Here is a 26,659-nt window from a genome sequence, read left to right as displayed (position 1 = left end):
AACTGGCACCAAGTGAGAGGCAAGCTCTCCACCTCTCACACTACACAGCAGCCCAAGCCCTGCACAAACTCACTCACTCATCCCTCATCTTTACACCGGCGTGTTCGCTGTGCAAGCACGAGGGAACCCTCAGCTGAGCTGGACAAGGTGCCTTGTGACCTGTGTGATGAAGCATGTCCAGACACCATCTCTCATGTCTCCCTGGTGACAGCTCTCAATGACTTGTCCATGCTCCCCAAGCACTGACAAACAACTGCTGACTGCCAGGGGAAGGGACTCTCCCTCCCAAAACATGTAATTCCTCTAGTCAGTCAGAACAGCTGTTCCTTCCCCCAGAAGACAATCTCTAAATCTCCTTCTGGCACACTCAGTGTGAGATGCACAGACCCCCCAGGAAATCCTCTTGGGCACAGTGAGCCAGACTGTGCACAGAAGCCCAGCACGGGTTTCCAAGACAGAGAACCTGTCCAGTGACAGTGTTTGGTGCTGTGGATGGGCTGAGCTAACCTACACTGGGGAGTGTCCTGCAAAGTTACCCGGGCACTGACACAGCATGGGCATGATCTGGTCCTGCCTAGAACGAATCAATCCCTTTCTTGCAGACTGGTGGCAGGCCATAACCTCATTATTTCTCCACCATGGGTTTTTCTGTAGCTGAAGATGCCAGGAGGATCAGTAAAAGCACAGCAAGACACTGATGGCAGCAAAGACTTCCATCATGGCAGGCCACTGCATTTACTACACCAAGCTCAAGACAGGGGGGCAAATGACAACAAGCTGTGGGGCCATGAAACATGCCTGTCTAAGGAAAATGGGAGCACAGGCATAAATGTTCAGCTCTGAGGACACAGAGGAGGGCAACAGACTGTTCATACCTGGATCCAACCATCCTGCTGACACAAAGAGCAAAGCTGATCAGAAAAAGAGGAGCTGCCTTGACAGCTGAAGAAAACCAACCCATAACCAGATCTCTGCACAGAGCAGGGTCCTCTCAGTGCAGTTAAGACCGTAAGGGAAAGAGCAACAGGGCTTGCCCAGTTCCAGTGTTGGCCTGCAGGGAACCAGGCTCTCTGGGATCTGGCAGCCATAGCAGAGGATGGGAACACACAGAGGCAGTGCTTGAAGGGAAGGTAAACCCTGTCTGCATTTAACCCTGCATATCCAGCATGAACTCAAAGGTAATTGGAATTATGGCTCCCCTCTGCTTCAGAGCCAACACTACGGGAAACGGCTTCACTCCCAAGGTGCTGCAACAGAGCAACTGCATCCCCTCCCAGAAAGCAGGATGATGCCAGGACTGAACTCTGCCAACCCACACAGCATGGGAAAGAGCTCTGGTAACGCCTGCAAAATGATTCCGGTGGGTTCAGAACATCAAAGAGATCTTGGCTTCTTCTGGAAGCAGGGGAGGAAAATCCTAAAGAGCATCCCTGGAAGGAGCATTGAGGAAGATGCAAAGAAGGGATCCAAAAGAAGAGTTTCTCAGGGGGATTCATTCTCTGCAGGCTTCCCTTCCACCCCCCTTCCTGCATCACTGCCCTGACAGTCCCCAGTAACAGAAAGAGAGGCTGAAGCTGAACACAAGAATATTGGAACTTTCCCCAACACTCACAGGCTTGCCCACCACAGGACAGTTCTCAAGAGCATGTGTATCCAGGGGGAACAGCTCCCTCAGGAACCACATCTTACCCAATATAGCACTATTGAGAGCAGCACACACGGGTTCCCTCTGGATGGGGTCCAGCTGTTGGCCAACGGGGCAGTTCCAAGGGTCTGAGTAAGCCAACAAGCTAAAGGCGTCCTGTGGGAGAGAACAGAGAGGCACAGTGAGGTCCTGCAAGGCTGCAAACACACAGCAGAACAGCCAAGTCCATCAGCTGGGGCACCTCCTGCCATCACCACGGTGACAGGCGCCTACCTCCTGAAAAGAAATGGCCCTTTTCTTCTTGGCAGCAAAGGACCACCCTGGGCCATCAAGAGAGTGGATTAAAGAGGGTGCCCCCTCCACCTGGCAGGGGAGCCAGCACAGGAAGGCAGGCAGAGTGTCACCTGGAGAGAAGAAGAGCATGCAGGAGCTGTAGTTCTTCTCTCCTGTGCTGAGAATCGGGTGTAGATGCTCTACGTTCATGTTTTGACCTCCGATCCCCACGCAGGCCCCCTCTTCCTCAGCAGGTGCAGAAGTGGGGGCTACCCAGGGTCTGCAAGGGAACCCACACCCCCAGTCCTGGCCCAGAGAACTGCTGCAGTGCAGCACAAAGGCCCAGGCTTACCTGAAGCATCTTTTTGTGCACGGTGTTCTTCCCATACTCTCTGCAGAGCTGCTCGCTCAGGATCTGCAGCTCCCGTCCAAACTGGATCATCCTCTCGGTGGCAGCGTGGTTCCCTCCACAGAGCTGCCTCTGGGGACAGCTGTCTTCTGGAGGAAAGGCAGTGGAGAAGGAACAGTCATCTTTATTTCCTCAACAATGCCCACTCTGTGTCATGACACCCACAAACTCCTTCCCCTTCTGGAGCAGGTGGCTGCTCTAAGTTTATGCCAGTGGAAGCTTTCTGTGATTCCTGCACTACAGCAGCCAGCAGTGGGCTTTCCACAGTGCCTGATAAGCACAGGAAAGATTTGAGCTCAGTTTAGTGCCTGAGGACTACCTAGAAATCAGGTCTCCTGATGAAATCCCAGGAACTTGCACCTGCAGCTGTGTTACCCTTTCATGTGTGTGATACAACACACACAACACAGCAATCCCTTGGTTCAACAAATCCTGCACTCAGAAAACTTTCAGGCAGACATGCCAACACCACCAGCTTCCTAGTATTGACCACAAGACCCATTATAACTGGAGGAATCCCCAGTTTCAAGGGAAGTGTGGCTGATTCATCCTCTCCCTCCTGGCTCAAGCACCCACAAACAGGACCAGCTGTGCTGAGGCACAACCCAGCTCAACTCCCCAGCTGGCACTTCTGCTCTGAGCTGGATTTCATGACCAGCACTGAACAAACCTTTGACTCCTACTGCTCTCCCTGCTCCACAACATTGCCATTAATTAATGAAAAGCCACACCTAGTTTTAGTTCCAGGACAGATTAATTTTCCCCATGAAACAGGCACCTTGAGAACTTCATTCACTGGGTGGGGAAAGAAGCCCAAAGTTCATGTTCCACTCCCCACTATCCAATCACAGTTTTAACTCTGGATACCAAGCTCTATTTCCCTTTCCCCCTCCTGCCCCTGAGGCCCTACCCATGCTGGACTCATCTGTCTGCAGGATCTCTTCATGCTTGTAGGTGCCATTCATTATCCTGGTGGATGAGTTTTCCAGGACTCCGTTGGGATAATGCTCAGCCTCCATTTCCATCTCGCTGTCACTGAGGTGAAAAGAGGGAAGAAAGGTTAGATGTCTAAATTAGAAAGGGAAGAAATTAAGAGCTCAGGTGCCAAATGGTGCCCAGCAACAGCCAGCAGACCAGGAAAGGTGCCAGCTGGACTGCAGGGAGTCAGATGGTCTAAGTCAGTGCAGCAAAAATTGGTGCAGGTTTCTGCTCTGAAAGTGCCTGTCATAATTCCAGGTGCAGAGTGCTTTGCATTTTCCCCTCAGGAGGTGTTCATCCCTGGGACAGCAAACAGCAGCCAGACAACAGATAACACACTGACAGACTGCACAGGAGGGGAATCTTGGCTAAGCCCTCAGTCCTTGCAAAGAGTGCAATACAGAACACTCAAATGTTCAAGACAGCAGAGTGACTGAGACTGCTGAATAACTACTGATTAGAGTGTCTAGACAAACTATCACGTTGGGCTCCCAAGGCAGCAGTGTAATGGGGCAGCTTGGTGTCTGAAACAGGAGCATCATAATATTCCTAATGAGATAAAACTCCAAGCCTGAGCCACAGAAGGGGAAACTGGAACAGGTCTGTGGCTGCTGGGACTCGTAGTGGCCTTGTAGATACTAATAGTGCTCAAAGGGGCAGGAGAGATGACCTTCCAGCTCTTCAGAAAGCAGACTGAACCCTTTCCCACCATCCCACCCTCACTCAGGTATCTCCAGAGGGAAAAAAATACCTGGTTTCTTGATTACTCGTACTACTGTGCTGCTGAGATTTGGTAGAATCTGTAGAATTGGACTCAGAGTAGTTCACAGATGAGGGGGAAGAGGAGGAGGAAGATGAAGATGATGAACTCAGTGCTGGGTATTTACTGTGACTCTGTTTGCTTTTTGTGGACATGACTCCATTGCTACAGGTTGGACTATCTGCTCCTGAAAGCCAAGAAGAGAAGACAAATGAGACCAGACTGACAATACCACTCTGTTGTGAGCTCAACAATGGACACACACGCTAACACTGCATCATCTCAGCTGGGAAAGGAGCAATTCACGGAGTAACATCCACCTTGGACACCCGCTCTCCTCTCTGGCAGATGAGGAGAACGCACTTACCGGTGCTGTGAACGTGGGAGTTGCTTGATCCGTGTCTAGGACTGAGGCTGGGGGAGCCGGGGTAACTGTCCTGGGACCGGGGGCTGCGGGCACTGAAACAACGCACCTCGCTGTCCGTGCCGTTCACCATCTCCACGAACTGCCGGCACCTGCATTCATAGGAGGGGACAAGGGGAAGGGCTGCGTGACAGCCAGGATGCTCTGCACTGAGCCCTCCCCAGCTCCTGAGCAGGGAACTCCTAGAAACTGCAAGGGGTTCAACTCCCTGGCTTTCAAGAGGACATTTCAGACTCCTGACGCCTTTGTATACTGTGAGGGCAGTGGGTACTGTACCCTGATAAAGCTACAGGAAGGAGGAGTTCAGAAACTGCAACTCTGATGATAATAAATGTTGAGAAATTCCCAAAAAGCAAGTTTAATTCCACTGTGCTAAGAAGAAACTGATCCTTTGCAGCTTTCACCTCCAGCTCCTCTGCAGGTACTCCAAAATTCAACAGTGGAACGGTTTTTTTTTCAGAGGGAAGATACCAAATCTGTCCTTCTCTACTTTATCAACCTAAAAACACTGGTGGCCAAAGGAAAATAGAGAAGAAAGAGTAAAAAATTCAGTGACAGTGAGGACAGTTCCTCATTTAGCTTTACTGGGAACCGTCCTCATGTCTCAGAAGGCTGAGGAGAGCTGCTCTGTACAGATGGAGAACTGGAACACTTTACCCCACACAGCCTTTCTAGGAACCTTCACAGTGACTGCCACTGCTCCAGCAATGCAAGTTCTCCACAGGTCAAATGAAGACCACTTGTCAGGGAGTTTCTGGCAGTCAGCAGGGCTAAAATTCACCCAACTCTGCCTGACCTCATGAGGCAAAGCCATAGTGGGTCTGAGCAGCAACAAAAGGGCTACAAGCACTACGCAAAGGACTCCCAAATGGATCTCAGCTGGAATTCAGAGCAGTGTGTGCAGCTGGCCTGGATGTCTGGGCAGCCTCTTCTCTCCTGCACCTACACATTTCAGGAGGAGGGAGTATAAAGCCATTCATACTTACTTTAACATGAAGAGCAGGTTGGGGTTATGTTCTAGGAGGCCAGGATAGAGCTGCTGGGTGGCTTCTATAGCCTCTCCCACTCTGCCTGCTAATACTAGCTTCTGTATTCCTGAAAGCAAAGGGACACCTGGTGACACACAGGACCAGCCCACAGGAACAGCCAGAAGGGCTGTCTCGTATTTGCCACGCAGCTCCCCACCTGGCACAAGGGCTTGGGAGAACTGGGGACCGCATTTTATTACGGAGAGGGTGAGGAAAATCATGTGAAAATGAGGGAGGATTTGTTAGCAGCAAAAAAAAAAGAGAAAAGATAAAACCAAAAGGACTTAAAACTAAAACTGCATTGTTTTTCCAGCACTCCTTGTAAAAAAGAGGGAAGTTTCTGAATGGCCTGTGAGGTGCTTTGCAAGCAGAGGTTCTGATAGTAAGGCTGTGGCTTTTGCTAACCACAAGCAGTTGGAAGCCCAGCCTGGTAAATCCTCATTATCAATCCCCAGTAATAAACTGCAATGACTTGGCTCCCAGTTCTCAGTGTCTATTAGCTTGTTATGGAAGCTGAAAGCTGGAACCAAAGCCGTGGCTCTCAGACCAACACAAGAGCTCTCACTTCCCTCTGCTTCTTCCTTGCACGGCCGTTTTTTAAGTCTGGCTGCTTTTGACAGCTCTCACAGGTGCCATTCCCTTTCACATCTCCCCTTCTTTTTGTTTTCCCATCTGTGTTTTCCTCACACCTTTTATTTAAGCCCCAGCATCGGAGCTCTGTGTGTTCCCTCCCTCTGCCTGCCTTGTCCCCTGCCCTCAGGCACAGGCAGCTGCACCGTCTCTGGTGCCTCCGTGAGGCTCCACCAGTTAAACCCACTCTGGCCAGGGTCAGGGTTGCATAATGCATGACCTGGAAAGCACAAAGCCCCATCAGCACTAACAGGCAGCAACTACAAGTTATTTAAAAAGCAGAGTCCCCAGATGAACCCGAATGCTGGCTAAGCACACGCCGATGTATGGAGAGCACAATGCTCCTGACCCGTAACAGTCACAGGAGGAGCAGTTCACAAAGGGAAGGGCAATGCACAGGGTGGGATTCCACAGCCAGGAGAATGCAGAAAGCACACCAATGTTCTGCCACTCTGCAGTCCGAGCCCGTGAATGGGAGAGCTTAAAATAAAGGTACAGCAGGGGAAAGCTGCGGGCCTTACTCTGCAGGAATTCTGCCTTACAAGCTGAGGGATGAGCCACGTGGCAGGAAACAGCAGTAACCAAAACAGATCCAATATGAATTCTTCACCCAGTGTGAGCTAAACACCTTGGCTGTGAATATGAAAAACCCTCAGTATGTGAAAATTGTTACCTGAAATCGAAACGTGCAGAGGGACTGGGAGAGTGCTGAGCTCTGGGAGCTGCAGTCAGACCAGAGGGATGTGTTGGGTCCCTGTCATTGTGGGACTGCCCCTGCTGCAACAGCCTCAGCAAAGGACTCCAATCAAAGCATCTCTGTGACCTGCCTGAGCTCAGTGAAGGGCCAAGCACAGCAAGAACAGGGCAGTTCTCCAGGCAAAGGTGGCGGAAGGTGGAGGGGACAGTGATGATGGGGAAAGTGCTCCCAGCAGAGGTTCCCAAGCTCTACTGACCCACAGCAGTGTGGAGAGCTTTATAATGTCACTCTTCAGTCCTCTGCAGAGTCCTGAAGGGAACACATGGCCAGTGTGGGAATGGCCACCTGAGAGACTTACTTTGTCTGTTCTTTATTGAGGTCTGTTCTTCCTGGATTGTGGTGTCTGTGACTCTGGCAAAGGCAGTTGCTGTTGAACAGTACCCATGATGAACCAAATATGATGAAACCATACTAGAAAAAAAAAAATTACAAAGAGATGAGGTGGTGAAACAGGGTCATCACACTGGAGAAAAAAAAATCAACACAACAGAAGTTGCAATTTCAGTGACAAACTCAGCTTGCTCAGGACATAACCAGGCTCCTACTTCTGGGTCCAAACAGTGTAAATTTACAGGACAGGCACCACATCCTCTGCAAACAGGAGGGAGGCTCTAAATTCACCTTACAGAGGGAAAAAAAAATTAAAATATTAAGACTCTTAATGCACATACAGTATTTATTTATTTGGTGACTGCTGTCCAAGGGTCACTTGTAAGCTCTCAGTACTGTGTTACTGCCAGGGACACCCTATACAGATACAAAGCTGAATCTCAGAGAAGTTCACAGCTTTTGAGTAGATCTAAAAAAGAAAACAATATTCTGGTGCTGAATTTCTTCCATCACTCGTTTTTGCCAAGAATTATATCTTTAGTAGTTGAATCTCCTTATGAATTCTACACATTCACAGATAATTTGATCTGATGACTGTCAGCAGCGATTTTAAAAACATAAACACACTTTGAAGCCGCATTTCCAAAGAACGCTGTGGGGGAAGGAGGAGGCATCACCATCAGAAAACAAACACAAACAACACCATCTTTCTGAACAGACCGTTCCTAACACACTTGTGCCTTCCCAGGACATGGTGAGTAAATATTAATGTTCACTGGATTTTAACAGAATCTAAAGAACCAGCACAGGATTTCAGAGCTGGTGGTGATGAATCTCAAAACAGGCTTCCCATGGTGAAGCTGGCATTGATCTGATTGAGTCACAGCTCAAAGCACACGTTCAACTTGGCCACTCTCAGCACAAGAAAAAAGTATTTTATGAGCCAGCAATAATTTTTAGGTGTAACATTGTATGCAGGTGTGTAATTTTTAAAGGTTTTTTAAGTTTTTTTAATTTTTTTTGGCCCCTGTAACGTTACCTGTGAGGAACTCCAGGGAGGTGACCCTGACACCTCTACCATGCCTGTCAGACAAAACAATTCTGGAGAACACAAGGAACAAATTGAGGGGTAAATGGTCCTACTGCAGCAGAATCAACAGCTCTTCTAAAGGGAGGTCACAGCTTTCTAATTTTGACCCATTTTTGGCAAGGAGTTGGAAGCAGGCAAAAAAGGGATGCTTTTGCAGTGCACTTAGTTGTATTCCACAGAGTCTTTCAGCAAAGCCTCTCAAAGAAATAGTGTGATGATGTGTTAAAAGGAAAGGTCCAACATGGTTAAATATTCAGTTAAATAACAGAGGGGCAAAAAATGGTCTGTTTTATCAGGGAAAGGAAAAAAACCCACTCCAGTGCTGCAGGAACCCACAAACATAATCATAAAATTAAGGCTGACAGATCAGTGCACTCACCCAATGCAGGTGTTTTTATGTTCAAAGATCATAGGATCATAGAATCATTGAGGTTGGAAAGGATCTCTAACATCAACAAGTCCAACCTTTGACCAAACACCATCATGTCAGCTGAGCCACAGCACTAAGGGTTTCTTGAACACTTCCAGGGATGGTGACTCTACCATTTCTCTGGGCAGCCTGTTCCAATGCCAATTCATAGATTTATGAAGTGTCATAACTGTGCTTTCAGTTTTTTGGAAGCCTTTGGTTTAGGCTCTTTGTTCCTCTTTCATTTCTAGGTTCAGCTGATTTCCATGCTGGCTTTTCTCCTGTGTTAGAATTTTCATGGTGTCCTCTCCCCTCCCCTTCCCCCAGTGCACCACCTCAAAATGTACATTCCTCCATCCCTACAATCTTTCATGCAGTCTTTGGCTGAAAACCTCCCCCATATCTATTTGAAACAGCAGCAATCCCCACAGGGAAGATGATTGAACAACAAACTCCAACACCAAAAAAAGAGGGGAAAGCAATTTGAGCAAAATGCACCGAGGGGCGATTTTTGCTGCAATAAGAGAGCGAAAATCAGCATTTAAAGCCTAAGAAAACAGAAGAAGGGGAAGCCCAGGGTAGTAGTGACTCACTTCTGCAGCATGGCCTGCCACTCGCCCAGCCTGTCTCCGATGGGAAACCGCTTAATGGTGCTCTGGATCTTCGCCCGCCACTCCCTCATGTAGTCCTCAATGTCGAACACGAAGGGCTGCTGCCCAAAGTTGGCATCCACGATCTCCCCCGGAGTCTGGAGACCCACTGTGGGGTAGAGATTTGACTGGGAAGGGAGGGAAAAAAACAAAACTTGTGTTAAATGCAGCTTTCTCTTTCTGGTTCTGGTTATGTGGTTTGTTAAGACAAAAGAGCCGCTCTTTAAATTGAAATAAATATCATGGAATAGGAAGAGGTAACAGCCCTTGAGGTGCTTCTCAAGGAACTGACTTATTGTTCAGTTATGAAAGTTATGGCATAAAACCAGAACAGCAGGTTCAATCCCCCAGTGACTGAGCTGTGACTGCCTCTGTGGATGGCTTAGTTTTCTGCAATTTCCACCAAAGTTCAAGATTCAGTAGATAATAATTAATATAATAATAACTAACATGGTATTTAATATAATAATAATAAAATAAGAACAATAATAAGAAGGATCAATGAAAAGTGCATCATCTCAACAGATGTATTTGTTCTCTGATGTTTCAACTGAGCTATTTTATCTGGATATGTGGCAGATGAATTTCACATTAGGAACAAGCCTATGGATCCAAATGGAAGCTTTGACTCACCACCAGGGCATGGGGAAAATAAAAAGGTTACCACCATGAAAATACCTCTAAAATTCAGCCAATAATTCAGCTTCTAAAGATGACCTCATTGAAAATAGGTGGCCAAAGTCTATCTAGAAGTTCTCTGAATTCATGCCAGAGGTGTTCTCACATCTAGGAAGTCACTGGGTTAGAGGTGTGCAAAGAAAACACAGCACGATACAGAAGAGCTACCAGAGATAAATGTTGTATTTAAAGCCAGTATCTCTATCCTTTCAGAAGTGGCTGACAAGGAAGTATCTCTAATGAGGGATCAGATCTTTTTCACAGAACATACTTAAGACTTTTTATTAACTCTTTAGTATTATAAACCCAAGAACTTCCAAAGCCAGGAATCAGACACTCAAAACACCTGGAAGTTAGAAGGAAAAAACCCCAGTTTACAAGATGCCATGTTATTTTTCAGCCACTTCTGGGTATGTTAATTTTTGAGGGGAAGCTGCTTCCCCTCCACTTCTCTAAAATCATCTCAGAGTTAAAATTCCATTTCTCACACGTGGGATGTGTCCTCTCTGTTTAGCAACTGTTGGGAACTACACATATCTCCAGCACCCTGCCAGATGCAGGCAGAGATTATCCCAGAGCCCACTGACCTGCCAAGTTCTTCAGGTGCACCTTCCCCGTGACATCTGGACCACTCCTTGCCCCTGATGTTGGTGGCCAGTTGCTCACAACCCCCTTGCTGATCTTGATCTGGTTTTTGACCCCCTTGTCCCCTTTCCACTCCTGCAATCCCACCCTGGGCTCTTCCACATTCTGCTTTTTTTTTTCATTTCCTATTGTTTTGGCAAACCTCCAGGCAGGATAGACCTGATCCAGGCTTGTATAAATAAGAGTTAGGCCTAAGCATTGGCTTAAAGTGGTAAAAAAAGGGGAAGCTCCCTCTGTGGGAACTCACTAAGCAGTTATTTTGGTATTAACTCCAGCCTGTGCTAAGCCAAAATGTGTTTTTTCTCACTACTGTATTTTTGTCCAAATGCAAACAGCCTTTAGAGGAAACCGAAACAAGATGAACCAAAACACGTTTCTCTGGGTCTGAGGCTGGTTTTCAACTTACAGGATCCACTTCAGCTTCCTAATACTGCAAATATTGCAAAACATTGTCTTCACCAGTTACCTCTGAAAGGGGAATCTGGGAACAAGCACTTCAAGGAAACGATTTCTAAACTGGTGTTGCTTTGGAGGGTCAATTTAATTCCTCGTGCAGTCTCACTGACATGCAAACCCTAGAAGCACTTCAAGGGTCACTCAGGCAGGTTTTCTGTTCCCACTCCTGTCTGCAGTTAAATTTTTAGACTGCAGCTTTAGAAGGTGAAGAACACAGATTACATTCCACCTCTTTCCTCTGATGGATGCATTCTCCTCTTTACCTTCCAATGACTGGATATTGTGTTCGAGCCCAGATCACAGTGCTGCAGTAAATGAAAAATCCCACCTGCAAATTACAGTGACTTCAAATGCCCTCTTACCTCAAGGCTTCTGCAATCTCTGACAATAGTCCTTATACTGAAAACAAAACAAAAATCTGTCTTGGGCTTGGCACCCTCTTCTTTGGGAAAGGTGGTAACCTCAACTGTTTGGAACAACCAAGAATCCATGGACCAAAAAGGGAGCAAAAAGAGGACATGGAATACACCAGGATCTGCAAGGGTGAAGGAAGAAGGCAGTAATCCAAGAGAAGGATACTAGAACAGAGACAGATGAAGATGGGTGCAGACATCCCTAGGATGAAGCTGCCAGCACAGCAGCAGAGCCATTTAGCATATGGAGAGGAACATCCAAAATCCACACGGAGGCAGAAGTCTCCCATCCTTCCTCACATCCACAGTTCAGGGGTGGCATGACCCACACAGGCTCCTCTCATCCTCTTTTTAAAGGGGAATTATCTCATGAAGGATAATTCTCAATAGCAAGAGGCCTACAGGGCATCAGCTGTTCTCCTTCCTGGCCCAGAAAAGCAGTGTTATGGATTAACTGCTGCTGTAAAAGCCAGAAGGGGATTTCCATGGGAAACAGCTCAGCAAACTGGCTGGTAAAAGGCACAGAGACACCAATTAACCACTGGAGACTCCACTAAAAGGCATCTGAGTAGCTGACCCCAAAACCCCACCTGACCAGGTCTTCTCCCAGTTTCACACTAAAACATCTCCTCGGCACAGGAGATGAATGAGCCCAAAATCCTGTAAGGATGATCTGGCCAGATCAAGGAACAGCAGGAACAGGGACATGCCCTGGGCTCAGAAGGGCTTTGAATTCAATCTCAGCAGCACTGTGAGACCTCCCTGCTGCAGAATCCTTTCTGTCTCTCTGCTTCCCCGATGGCTCATCCCCTGTTCCTAACAGAGACTCAACACCGGGGGAACAGCTTGTAAATGCACATTAAAGGTGTGTAAATGCACATTAAAGGCGCGTGCAGCTTCCCCTGCACTCCTGCAGTCATGGGATGCAAGCTAAGCTAAGCAGGACAGGGAATTCCAGCCTGAGAAGTCCGTGCTGGGAAGCTCCCCAGCAACTCTTGAGCTGTAAATGACACAGCAGTGGCACGTGTGCTGGACAGCTATTGCTGATTGACAGGAGAAGCAGCCCAGCCAAACGAGAAGACAAAGTGGTGAAAAAATCAGGAGTATCCTGTGATTCCTAATGTAATCTACAGCCAGAGGGAAAACAAAAGAGCACCAAAAACTAAGGGTCATATCACAGAAGCTTCTTCTTGCTATGGATGCAAGGCTGTCACAAGACCTCGCTCCAAAAGTTTAATCTTCATGGGCAGGCAAAATATTCTTTTCCTTCAACGAACTGTACTTGGACCAAGTGAATAAACTGCTGTGAAAAAAGCCACATAAAGGGTTTCTGGTTTAGAACACACTACAATATTACCAAGTCCAAAGAGCCTAGAGACAAACAAATAAACAAACAAAAAAGAGCTGTATTGACAGCTGAAGGGAAAAGGGCAAATCAAATAACTGGGATGTCCTTCAGTGCAGGCAGTGGTTGGGATATGGGAGAGATCTGTAAAGCCCTAAATCCCACTGGGAAGGTGAACTGTAAGTGCTAGCCATTATTTCTCTCAATATGAAAATCAGAGGAATAAAATCTTTTTTTTTTTTTTTTTTTTGCAGGAAGTATAGAACAAAGCAAAGCAAGTCTCCTTCCACACAACAGGGAGGTCAGCCAAGAAAACTGCTCATTTTGGAGGCCTGAAGTAGTTAGGGAAATTAGGAATTCCTCAGAGGAAATTCATTTGGGGTTATTTACTACAAAGGGCTGCAACCTTCAGGACAAGTTGTGTGTGAAAGAAAAAGGAGCATCCTCATCATTCAGTAATGTGTGTTACCATGTTGGTTTGATTTTTTTTTTTTTTGAACAGGATATCAAACAGAAAAAAAAATCACATCCCCACACTCTTCCCCCTCCCATTCTGTTTGCATCCTTAGTTAAAATACTGAAAATAGGTGTACTTACAGGGAGGTCTGTAAAGGCTATACCTGTGGGGGGAAAAAAATATTAGAATTAAAAAGACAAAGGATTTTTTTTTCCCCTGCTTGCCTACATCCTTGACACGATACAAAACTGTATTTCAACAAATCCCAGCTTTGACCCTGTCATATTTAGAAGTAAACTTCCCTCCCCAGTCCCCTCTTCTGCAAAGTTTTGCATCTGAAGGAAGGTTCAGGGTTTCTGACATCTCTCCCAAAAATTTGGTTTTCTAAAGGCAGCTCCTCTTTCCTTTGCTTCTCCCTCTGTTACTACAAAGGACTTTGGCTCTTTAGAAACAGAATTTTTGTATATAACATTGCTTTGCTTTAGGCTATAACAGGCACAGCTCTGCAACCCACCAGCCTGAAATGGGAATTTAAAGCAGTTTTAGGAGTCAACACAGGTAACAAATAATTACTATTCAAACCGGCACAGATCCGAAATCAAGGGCTCAGAAGGAAATCCTAAATATTTCACTAAATAAACACCCAATAAAGTTAAATTAACATCCTGGCAGATAGCCAATATGGTTTAAGGAACATCCTGGCAGTTTGGACCTTGTGTGTTGAGCACCCTCTCTATACCCAACCAGAAGCTGTGTATGCAGGTGATGTTGAACACCTGAGGACAGCGTTCAGTGAGCACTTCTCTCACCTCCTCACTTCACCCAAGTATCGTTCCTCACTCAGACCTTTTTTCTTTTTTCATTCCACTTTGCAGTTGTTTTGCTCAGCTGGATGGAAGCTTGTTTGTACCCTTATGGTAGAATGAGGTCAATCTCCTGGAGCCTGATGTCCTGGAGTCCTCCTGTGCCCCCAGCACCGCTCGCAGCCAAAGGTGGCCTGGCTCGTGTGGCTGCTTCCAGCACATGGACAAGGATGTGGGTTTTGAGTGGACTACAAGGTGGGTGGAAAATTGGCTGGACTGTCAGGATCGAAGGGTTGTGATCAGCAGCTCAAAGTCCGAGAGTTGTCCCCCAGGGATCGATGGCAGGGCCAATACAGTGTGATTTTCTTTCCCAGTGACCCCGATGAGGGGACGGAGCGCGCTCCCAGCAGGCTCACAACAACCAGCAGAGTGGACAGCAGCCTGCAGGGCACAGTGCTGGAGAAATGATCCAGCACAAACCCCCCAGAGCTCAACAAAAGCAACTGAAGAGCCCTGCCACCAGGCTGTAATATTCCCAGAAAACACGACAGGCTGGGGCTGACTGGAGGGAAAGCAGAGAAGGATTCAGGGTCCTGCTGGGCAACAAGGAGAGCAGTGCTGGGTCTCTGCAGTGAGGGGGATCAACCACACACCACACCCTGAGCTGTATTAGAGTAGAGCTGGGCTGCATTAGTAAAAGTAAAGGTTAAAGGAAGGGATTTTTCCCCTTCTCTTCCAACACTTGTGAGTTTACACTGGGGTCTGATGTCCACTTTTGGGCTCTTCAACACAAGACACACTGAGACTGCAGTGAGTCTGGCAGAGGCCAGGAAGACAAAGCAAGGCTAAGGGAAAAGCCACTCTTCAGTCTTAAAAACACCATTTTTTTGCTTATTGCTGCCTACAACTACCTCTATGGGAGGCTACCTCATAGAAAAGACTTCTCAGAGATGCTTGGTGGCAGGAGACAGGAGGCAACAGAGACAAGCTGCAACGTGGGGAATTCAGATTAGAAAAATTCAGTATGAATGTGGTCAAACAATGAATTAGGGGACCAGAAAAAAAACTCCTGGGTGATCTCCATTCTTGAAGACAGTAAAAGCTCGAGGAGTTTCTGAGTAGCATGATGTAGCTGGGCCTGCTTTCAGCACAGTGTTGGATACATGACCCCCAGGGATCCCTCCCAGCGAAAATTACTCCGTGATTCTATAAATAAACTTATTACATTGCCCTTACAATAAGACAAATGTATGTTTTGCACCTTTTGTTCCAACAACTAAGACTAATGGAATGCTTTATGGCACAGGACACAATCTGTTCCACAAACACGTCTGCTTTGAGTTCATCCTGAATCTGCACCCTGCAAACTCAACAGCACAGAGTGAAACAATCACAGCTCCAACTGGGCAGCTGAATGTCAAACTGCATCCTCTCCCTGCAGCATCCACAAACCCTGGATCCAGTTGAAAACAACAGCCCTCATAAATTTAAGGACATAAGAACTGGACAACTCGAGGGGTCAGGAGGAGAGAGCAAAGGTGTGAAGAGCCTCTCTCAAGTCCACAACATTAACATGATCATCAAGGCAGTGTCATAAAGGCATTAAATGAGATCAACACCTTCACCTGCCATCTAATCAAAGGATTTCCAGCTCTCCATGACTAAAACACACTTATGCACCTCCCTGTGCACACAACGTGCATGTCAGGACACTCCCCCAGCATCTGTTTAGGTAACTGTGATCCAGAGAATCCTCGAGCAGTGCTGATGTCCCTGCCCATAGCAGAGTAGTTGGAAGGAGATGATCTTTAAGGTCTCTTCCAACCCAAACCACTGCAGGATTCTGTGATTTTAAACTTGATTAACCTGAAGTGTTGTTTTAAACAACCCAATGCTCTTGGCTCTCTGCAAACTTCATTTGAAGTTTTGGGGACAAACCTATTAAACCTGGGACTGACACCTGTGGATCTCTATGACAACAGATTTCTTCATTATCCCTAATGTTTCCCTTAGTCCCTAAACTGGCTGCAGAATGGATATTTGACTTTACAGGTTCACTTGGTCTTTCCAAGAGCCTGCACTAGAACTCAAGCTACAGGAAGTTTTCTGTGCCAAGACTTCAGAGGGTTGTGTGCTCTTTTTATAGCCCTGCTGCTCCATTTACCTTGGTCTGCTGTCAAAGTCTGAGCTCTGAGACACTCCTACATTACTCCCTGAGCAAACTCATCCACTCAAACCTTGTAGAGACCTGGAGCAGTCACATTCTCTCCTCACATCCTAGTCCAAGACTTTCCTCTTAATGGCTGCAGCCCCAACATTTCTCCTTCCTTCTCTCCTAACTCACCCTTACCACACTTCCAGCCACATCTCATTATGTTTTTTACCGCCAGGACTCTGCTCAGGACTTGTCAAAAGCGTTTCATCAGCAGCCAGAAGAGACATTCAAGACATTTTCCAGAACAGAGAATTAAGACTACATACGATGTCAAACAGTTTTCATGTGACGTCTCCAAACAAAGTTCAAGACTTAGCTCCAACCAGAACATCCAGAATTTGTGATGGCCAAGAAAACAGTTCTTTATACAGTGCTCCTGATGGATCTGATTAAATGAAAAAGTATGGAGACAATGGAAGATAAAAGTTAAGCAACAGAAGAAACTGCAAGGAAAACAAAAGGGGGGGTGTCTAATTAACAGATGGAAAGGAGAGGACTGAAATGGTGAAGAGAGAAATGGAAAGACAGAGCTACAGTAATTCTATTAAAAGCAAGACAAATTCAAACTCTGACACCCTACTCTCGAGCTAACTGGCCTCACAAAGGGGCTGATTAGTCTCATGCATATTTTTAGTATCTTCAGCAGGATTACACAATGACCTCATCCCCTAAGAGGAGATGCAGGACAGCTACAGGGGCTTTATGTCAGGGAACATCAGGAAAAAACACATTCAACCCCTTTCCTGGTAAACCTTGGGTTTCCACAGCATAGAAATGAAACTCTCAAGTTAGCACAAAACATCACGAAAAGGTCAAGATCTTCAAGGAGATGCTTCCACCAGCGAAGAAAGCATCCTGACTTCCAGATAAAACTGCCTCTGCCTCCATTTGGTCCTGGTTCCTCTGCTGGCACCTCCCTCACGTGTGTCCTCCTGAGCCCACGAGGAGCTGAGTAACAGCCAGGTGGCTGCAATCTGTGGCCAAGGGTTCCTCTCCTCAGCCATCCACAGGAAACACTTCTCTTGGACCACGTGTTTCTTATTCAGTGACACAAACAGACACCATTGGCCCTTAACAATTGTCTTCCAGGGTGAGGTTTTCATCCTGCTTTTGTAAAAAAGGTGGGTCAAACGTTCCTGCAGCTTTTGTGGGGTCACCCAGCAAGGATTGAGCTCTGCTGCTCTGTGGCACCTCCATCCCTGTTTCCTCTAACCACACTGTCCCTCCTCTCTCAGTACAACCACTGTGCTACCACAGCTCAAAGAGGAGCTGGTACACACAGCAGCCAGCTGTGAATGCTCAGCTCAGTCTTCTACCTGCCATTTTCTCACACAGCTCATGTCTTGCTCTGTGTGTCTGAAGAGCCCAAGGACACCCAGGGCACAGCAGTGCTGATATTTAATGCTGTTCTCTAAGCACACTGCCTCTCCTCTTTCTTCCCACTGGCATTGTTCACTGCTGGGCTGGGCTGCTCCCCAAGGAACAGATTAGAAAAAACCCACAAGATTCCCATCCAAAAAAGCCCCATCTTTGAAGGAAAAGGGGCACTAAAATTTAAGAAGGGAAGACCAGATCACTTTGAATGTCCCAAACAAACCAGATCTCAGAGCAGGACACGAGGCAAAGAATCAGAGGGTGGCAATGACGAAAGGCAACACAGAATTACTGAACTGGGCTCTTTGTTTGGCTCCATCTGCTCAGACACTCAGGCACAACATGGTCCTGACGGAGCAAGCGACAACTTTTCAACCGCCACAGCTTACGCTGTGCAGATTCCTGATCATTACAAATAAATTAAACTTCAAATTAACAAATTCATACTCATTAAACAGAAGGTCTGGCCTGCTCCTGACTCTTACACTTCCATTGTGGTGAAAAGCAACAGCATTGTCAGGCTGAAAAACAGTGAAGCTGGAAAACCACCCACTCCAACACCACAAAACACCCACAGGGCCACAGCACAAACCACTACAGGCCTTCTGTGTAAATATGTGCTAAAAATCAAGGACAGCAACTAAATGGAGAGATTTTTCTGAAATATTTTGAACTATTTCATCACCTCAGTTGCTGCTGTATGAACTTATCTCATTCCTAAGCAGCAGCTCATGCTCTACACCATCAGCTGCTGCTCTCAAGCCTCTATTTGTCTTACCAGTACTGAACTGACAGGGGCAGCCTGAACAGCCCCAGCTCTCTCAGCCTTTCCTCCCAGGACAGATGCTCTAATCCCTTCATCATCTGGGCAGCCCTTTGCTGGACTCCCTCCAGTACATCCATCTCTCTCTAATCCCAGGGAGCTCAGTCCTTTTCCCAGGAGCTCACCAGATATTTACGCCCTCTCCAGGCACACCCTGCACTCCAATCCCACTCCCTCCATCAGCCCAGCCAGCAACTCAAAGCTACTTTGCTCTGTTAAGTGTTTTGAGCAGGGTGTTCCTCTACCAGCCTCTTCATCCTGAATTGACGCAGCAAGGAGAAGCAAAGGAAAGGAGAGCTTGTCCCTCCCTGCCAAACCAAATGAATCCCAGCACAAAAAAGTGAGATGAACTTATAAAAACTTTCTGCATCTCCTATGTGACCAAAAAAAAAAAAAAAAGACAAGAATTTATCTGGGGTAGAGAACGTGTCATCCAAGCGAAAGGTATTTTAGGGGAAAATGGCCAAAAGTTTCTATCTTAAAGAAATCAGATATGACAGATGCCTGGAAAACATCTGTGAGATATTCATTTGGGCAAAATTTTGAAGTCCTTTAAGTTTAGGACAATAACTGAAACAACTGTGGAATGAACCAAACTAATGGCCAGTGCTTAAATAAGACTTCTTATGCTGAATCCACGTTTAGCTTTGGGAATGCTCAGGGGAATGACAAGTCCCTTTAAAAATGAAGACACCAGGAATTTAACTTCCCACTTCTTTATTTCCCTGTTGCCCAGCCAGGCAATCCTTATCTACCTGAACAAATGGAGCAGCACAGACACCTCTTTACCTGCTGGAATTGTTTCTGTCTTGGAGCCAATTCCCAACTCCTGACTGCTGCTGAGCGCTCTCTTCTCTTCCATTTCTTAAACCTTACCCACAGGCACGGGCCAAGAGTTACAACACAGGAACGTGCTAAACAGCAGCGAGGGCAGGGCTGGAGCACCCCTCTCCCTGAAAACACCTTCCCTGACTTACCTAAACTGTGGCCATTTTTCGTGTAGAAGCAGGTGTTGTTGATGAGGTTGACGCAGCAGCCGATCACGTCCCCAGTGGTGAAGGTGGGGCCGTAGGGCTGCCCCGTCCCCGAGGAACAGAAGGAGTGCCCATCGTCCCCGTGGTACCCATAAGAATGTTTATCCCATCCTGCAAAAGACAAGACAAAAAGAGCAGGGCAGCAGTGAAGCCAGCTGAGCACAGTGATGTGCAGCCACAGCTCTCAGGGCACAGCTTTCTGTGGGAGATTCAAGCTTTGAGTCCCGTTCCTGATTCATCCCAATGTTGATCTTCACATACCAGTAACTGAAAAGGAATTAATGGTTTTTAATCATACAGCCTTATTTGGGTTTCAAACTCATTTATGCCTTATGAGAAATCATAAAAATAATAGTGTCAGAAGTCACCCTGACAGATACTCTTTTGGTTTAAATATCATTAAACCCATGTTTCTCTTTTATCTTGCCCCAAGTGAAACAAAACTCCTTCTTGTAAAACATTTGTGGTTCCCAAAAGCACAATCTTCCAGCAAAAGTGTATCAAAATATTCCCAACCTATTGCAGCTTTGTCTCTAAGTGCTATCACAGGCATAACAAATGCATGGAGGCAATTTTGGCATTCTCAAAGCCATATTTCCCTTCTAACAGTCGATAAGGATTGCTGTGTTCCCTCTGGGCAAGAATATTTCCCACTCTGCAGACAGCTTCAAACACAAATGCCTTCAAATGCTGGAGCAGCCACACGCTCAGGGTTTCTCAGAAAAGCCCAAAACATTCAGTGCATGCCCAAGGCCCCCCCCCACTTTATTGCACCACTCCAAATGAACCCCAGTGGGAAAGTCAGGGAACAGAGCAAGACTGAAACAACCCACGGTCCAAGATTTGGCACCTCAGAGCGAAGTTTGGGAGCGAAAGGCGTGAAGGACTCCTAGTCCAGAAATAATGAATAATTTCCTCCAGTAAATCTCACACATCCACAGGAACAGACTGGGATGTCACAAGAGTCAGCTCTGTCTTCCCTCGGACCAGCTCCAAACGAGCTGTTGACAGTAGCACCAGTCCTGTTTCGTGTTTTCATGAGAGGCAGGGACAACAGCACTGCCAGCACCCTCAGCAAGCACGAACCCCACGCCAAATCCACTTGCCAAAACAAAGGAGGGAGAGATGGGGGCTCTGGAGTCTGTTGTCAAACTTGCACTGCTAAGATTTCCAGCCAGCAAAAATATCATTGAAATACTGAGTTTTTAACACTCTGGCTCCTTTCCACTATCCCTCTTGTTTTCCCCACTGCCAGCACCGAATAGATCATTTCAGTCTCCCCAAAACCAGACCTGTTACATGAGGGCCAATTCAGAACTTCTCTAATGAAGCTGTTGGTAAATTCAGATGATAAATCAATTAATCTGCTAAGCTACTTATAATACAATCCAAACACAGACTTCCAGCTCTTCCTGCATACAAAACATTCCTGGCATCACAAAGCATTTAACAAGAACTTGTCATCAGTTGCATCCAAGCAGTGAAGTGCTTACACATCATGTGCTGGGTAAGGCTCCTGTGAGGAACATGACAAGGGTGTCCAACTGTGAGGACAATCACAAAATACTTGTGCCAACGCAGACACTACTAGGTCTGTAGTGTAAGGGGGAAAAAAGGATTAATTCCCTACAGATCACAAGTGTTCCTATTGAACTGTTCCTGCTGGTTCTTGCTGCAGCACCAAAGGTGGTGATGAACTCCAGTGAGAAAAGACTGAATAAAAGCCTTGAGGACAGTGACAAATGCGGTATATACTGCAAAACTGCCTGGAAAAAACTTGTTTTGAGTCTTAGTTAAGGTAATCCACTCACCCAGCACTTTGCTAAGGATATATCAAGTTCACTGTTTTCAACTCAAATGTTGTGGAGCACTGAACCTGGACATAACCCTCAGGATTTAAATCCTGACTGTCAGGCTCATCAAATCACCATGGTCATCTTGAAAAAACAAGCCAGAGCTGTTTGAGAGAACTTACTGTACTCCCTGTAAACGTAAGCTGAGTGGCATTAATTATATGCCTATCATTAAGTTATTTATTAATCAAACCATGGATCCCTATTTCTAAAATTCAGCCCAGAATAAACACGAGGGCAGTGGCGTACAGGTCATTCAGCCAATCTTCTGAAATTTCCTAATAACCTGACTTAAAAATAACAATCAGCACTTCCAGTACTTCTAGGTCGAAGTTATCTGGGCCTGCTGATTTAAACAGCGTATCCCTGTCGGAAGTGTTTGGCATTATCTTGGATTAGCAGCAGAACGGGGAGTAACTCACCACATGTATTTTGAAAACAGCCTCTCCGACTTCACTCCAAAACACAAAACACTTGCTGAAAACTTGGGCCTTTGCTGCATCATTAACAATTTGCTATCGCCACCTAGTAATGGGTCTGGGATATTGCAACCCCTTCTGAGACTCCCACGACACTTTTTGTGACTCTTACGACACTGTTCGTGCCTCCAGTGACTCAACAACCCCTTCCTTTGCAAAGCCCAGCAGAGCTGTTCACTCAATACTCCTGAAAGTTTTGTTTCCATTAGATTGTTCAATCCTTCATTCATGTAAACACTCATACCATCCACTGTATCCTGTAACAAGGAGTTTGACAGTGTGAACTTCAAACAGCATGAAAATGGGCTTTCTAGTGCTTGTACTGGATACCCCGTGGTTCTTGCACTGGAGAAGATGGCAAAGTGGGGATTCCATCTCTCCAGAACATGTATCATTATACAGACTCCACAAAATCCCCCATAATCATCCCTTTTCCAGGTGTATGACTCCTGGCTTATTTAGCTATTCCCTGCTTTTCTGACCATCATCATCTAAATATTTTCTGGATTTACATTGCTGCTTGTGAGAGTGGAGATGAAGGCACCCCATGGAGAAGGGAAGCAGGCTGTAGTTGTTCTCTGCACTGTCCCCCTAGCCCTCTGCAAGTTAATCCTAGCATTTTCCCCTTTATTGTCTATTCTGTAGACTGAAATCAAGCGAGTCAGAGGGGTTCCAGGATCCAGTTAACACAGTTCTCTCCTTCCCTCCTTTCCCTTCCCCATCCTCTCTTCAAAAGCACAAAATCATTTTAAAGAGGGGAGACAGGCAGAGAACAGAAAGGATGTGGCCACTTTGCCCATGGCAGAGGTCAAAGTAGAACCTCAACTCCTAAGACTTTTCTCACTACAGCTCCTTTTGAAGACAAGAATACTTTGAACGTGCCCATCAGAACCACTCTACAGGTAGGACCTCAGCAGCTAGTGAGCAAAAAGAGGTTGAAATTACACTCCTTTGAATTGAACCCTTCAACCCCAAAACTCAAAAATACATTTAAATATTTACTAACAAGATGTAGAATAGCTCAGACTGTGCAAGCAGCAAATGGAAAGGAAGAAAACCAGAAACCACGGGTAGGGCTTGGGAGGACATTTTTATATGTTCAGCACCCAACTAAGTTCTGTTTGGCCTGTGAACAAGAAAAAGCTGACATGTTGATCTTCTTGGCAGACTACCTTGATCCCAAAACACAGTGAAAAAAAATGAACAGCAAGTTCCATTGCTGCTGCTTGATAAACAGGTCAGAATTATGCAATGTCAGACCACGTGGCAGAAAAGACTTGAGTTACTTCAGGACACAGTTACAGGATCAGCTGATAAATGGTCACTCTTAAGCAAGCCCTGGAGTTAGATGCACCCCTGGCTGTCCTGCAAACCTTCCTGCTCAATCCCAACTTGCCCATTCAATGTCAGCCTTGCTTTACACTTGACTTTTTGGGCAGATCTTGATTTCTGTACCTGAGATCAGGCACTGCCTCATAAAGCAGCGAGTGGGCAGTGGTTCTGTTGGGCTGGGACACCATTTACCTCTCAGCACCCTGGAAATAACATGGTGTTCTTCCTTTCTGCTCCAGGAGTGCCAGCAACACACACAGAACTTCTGGTAGGCACTGGACAAAACTGGCACCCTGGGTACATCACAAATCTGGGAAAACCAGGAGCTGGATGTGCTGCTCAGCCTTGGAAGCGTAGAGCATCCTACAGAGGATGTTCTACTGCAGCTCAGCCCAGGGCTTGCTCACCACACGTTCAGTGGAACCCAGCTGCAATGAGGGAAACCTGGGACATCTGGGGCAGTAAGGAATGGTGAAGGATGCATTTGGAAAATTCAGATGGATTCCATATGAAAAGTGGATGGATGTTCCTCAGAGAGAATCTGAAAATTTGTCAGTATGGTTTGTGTCTGTTGTATCCCGAGTAATGTGAGTTTGGGAGGCTTTATTGTTCAGGACTGACCCCAGTGACTGCTCTAGGCTTTCCAAATTTTACTTGTACCTGCTTTCTCTCTTCTATACTTTGAAACACTTTTCATTTTTCTCCCCTCCCTACTCCCGTCCAGTATTTTGCCTGTGGCATTCCTCTTCCCACCCCTCTGGCCAGCGATCCCAGCTTCCCACAGCTGCCCGTGCCAGGGCAAGGGGTGTGCAAAGCCCAGCTGCCAAAGGACAAGAACTTGTGTCAACAAACACACTGAAACGAACCAAACAAAATAATTTTAGTAGGATTTGTTGAATCCAAAGTGCAGCAGAAACAGATGTGGAAACTTTGCTTGGGGAATGGGCCGTGGAGGGTGGAGGCAGCAGCAGAGTCACTGCTGGACCACGTTCCAGTTGGAGGCAGGGCCTTTTCCATGCACTGTGCTGTGCAGGCTGCTGCTGCTCAGCCAGCTATGGGTCTTTGGCAGCAGCAGAGCATGATGTCAGTGGAGGGGAAGGGATGTTAAACAGAGGCTGAGCAGATGGAATACGGTGCATGGAGAAATAGGACGTTGCTTCTACAACGTCCTGGGCTGAGCAGTCCCAGACAGGGACAGGACAAAAATAACTGTGAGGCAGAAGCCATTACCACAGCAGAAGTAGAACCACCCTCTGTTGACTGCTCCATCAGCTTCCAATGGATTTGGCTCTACAAGTGGCTGTGCCTCTGGTGCACACCAGCCCAGCACAGCCAGCACAGGCCTTTCCCCAGTGAGGGGAAGGCTGAGCAAGACCTGGTGCTCCCACGGCCTCAGAAGCCAAATGCCTGGTCATGAGAAGTCTGTTGCCTCAAGAAGCATCTGGGGAGCTGCAGCACCTCAGCTGTCCTTCAGTTTTGGAGCATTTCTGCCAAACCATATGAAGTGCCATCATCTTTAGCCCCTATGAAGCTGCAGACGCATCAGATGTTTGGGTGAGAGCAAGGAGGTCGCCTGGTTTTTCTTTATTCAACTATGGATCAGAATCAAATCAACTATTAGTGCTGCAATACATCTTTCTGCTTCCACAATAAACCTACAAAAATAGCTGTTCACTGGCCACAGCAACCTATGCTATAGATTTGGTGTGGTAGGGACAGGGTAGGCAGGTCCTGGCATGGAACAACTGTCTAGGTACAGTCCCAACACCAGCTGCAGGACAGGAATAGGCCCAGGGAACAGCGTGCTTAACACATTACAGCATCTTCCTGGCAGCACTTCAAGGCCTTGGACATCTGCCCAGAACATGTCAAGGGTAAAAAAAAAAAAAAAAAAAAAAAAAGCCCCTAAACCCCACTTACCCAGGGACACCAGGATGTGAGGAAGCCCTAGCAAGTAACATCTCAAACTTTCCTTTCTTGTAACAGCTTCTTCTATAAGGTGGCAAAATAACTCTCAATTCAGTAGAAGGCCAAACCCTGCACTCCAGAATCAGTGCATGTACAAAACCACTCCATCCCATGGAGCACAGACTTCCTAAAGTAAGGGCTGGATGGGTTCAGGTCCCATATCTTGGCAGAATTACGTGGAATTCTCTCCAAGGCCCTGGTGCAGTGCCCCACACCACTGCACTCATGCCAGGGAGGGAATGCTGTTCCTGGCCTCCCTCTCACCCCAGCTCCCAGCAGATCAAGCAGATTCAGTCTGGCCCCTGCAGAGCCACAGCAGATGATCCCAATCAGAGAGTGCAGGACCCTTGGCAGGCCTGGCTGTAGCTCTGGCTCAGAAGCTATTCCATGTTTTTCAGCAGAGTCCTTGCAACTGTAAAAGACACAAAGCTCAGATCAAATCCTCACAGCAAGACTGTGTGTGTGGCAAGAATCCACAGAAGAGGGAAAAAAAAAAGACAAAGATAAAAAGGAATCACAGTATCTCTCTCATACTAACAGAGAGCAGGAAGAAAAGGACACCATGACCCAAAGACCAAAAAGACTCCAAGAAAGACAGCTAAAAAAGCCTGCAAGAGTTTGGGAGATCAGGCAGAATCCAAGTGCTAACAAGCACTGCCTGATCCCTCACACAGACTACAACCAGCAAGTAGCACTTCAAAATTCCCTTTCTAACAGTATTGACATGGCAAGGTGATTTTTAGACCAGATCAGCAAGTCCTACCATTTGCCAGCCACTGCATGCTAACTAGCCTTCAAAACAACAGCAAACCACAGTCTACACAATTATATTAACTGACACTACCCATTGACTCATAAAGAGAAAAAAAACAAAACCAGAAGGCTCTGGATGGCTGCAACACAGGCAATGCCTTTTCAACAGGAAAGGTCTGTTCCACCAGCCCCAGAGATGCGTTAATGAATCCACTTCACTACTACTTAGCACGTACCTCACCACAGAATACAGCAATCAAGATCAAAATTCTACTTCCTTGAATGAATAAAGTTAGAAATAATGAATTTCTAACTTGAAAGGCTGATGGGTCTCTCTCCTGCCAAAATCAGAACATGACCTGGTCTTCCCTAAACCAGAGAGGTCAAGATGTGCTCCAAGCCCTGTAAAAGTGCACACCACGTTAAAGCACAGCCACAGAACAGGCTGGTTCCATCAACAAAGGCAAAGCTCTCTAGCATGATCAGGTCACCACTGCACTGTTCTCTCCATTCTGTTCCCTGACACACCACACTGGAGGGGGTGGGGAGCAGAGCAGGGGTGCAGAACAACGCGGGACAGGGACGGAAAAAAAGAGTCTGCTGATGAGTTCTGCTATTTAACCATTATGTGGAAGGGGTAAAGAACTC

At 46.6% G+C, this 26,659-nt stretch overlaps 1 protein-coding gene across 5 annotated transcripts in view; it reads right to left on the bottom strand.

The window, feature by feature from the left end:
* Positions 1–26,659, bottom strand: part of RANBP10 (RAN binding protein 10) — a 57,493-nt gene that overhangs the window by 6,235 nt on the left and 24,599 nt on the right. For 3 of the 5 annotated variants that reach the window (XR_007628419.1, XM_050311166.1, XM_050311168.1), the window contains exons 4-13: positions 19,570–19,737; positions 13,518–13,540; positions 9,327–9,511; positions 7,203–7,315; positions 5,476–5,584; positions 4,433–4,581; positions 4,057–4,252; positions 3,238–3,362; positions 2,271–2,416; positions 1,690–1,801 (exon numbers count right to left, since the gene is read on the bottom strand). Coding sequence is in view for 4 of the 5 variants with exons in the window: in XM_050311166.1 (XP_050167123.1) it covers positions 1,690–1,801; positions 2,271–2,416; positions 3,238–3,362; positions 4,057–4,252; positions 4,433–4,581; positions 5,476–5,584; positions 7,203–7,315; positions 9,327–9,511; positions 13,518–13,540; positions 19,570–19,737 (1,326 nt within the window). In the remaining variant the exon portion in view is untranslated. Of the gene's footprint in view, positions 1–1,689; positions 1,802–2,270; positions 2,417–3,237; positions 3,363–4,056; positions 4,253–4,432; positions 4,582–5,475; positions 5,585–7,202; positions 7,316–9,326; positions 9,512–13,517; positions 13,541–16,661; positions 16,945–19,569; positions 19,738–26,659 lie in introns of those variants that run through there. The other 2 variants (XM_050311167.1, XM_050311169.1) reach the window with 2 other exon arrangements.

The sequence above is a fragment of the Myiozetetes cayanensis genome, unplaced genomic scaffold (genome assembly GCF_022539395.1).
Source record: "Myiozetetes cayanensis isolate MyiCay16 unplaced genomic scaffold, myiCay2020 scf16, whole genome shotgun sequence".
NCBI lineage: Eukaryota > Metazoa > Chordata > Aves > Passeriformes > Tyrannidae > Myiozetetes > Myiozetetes cayanensis.
This window is presented reverse-complemented; position numbering and strand designations above follow the sequence as displayed.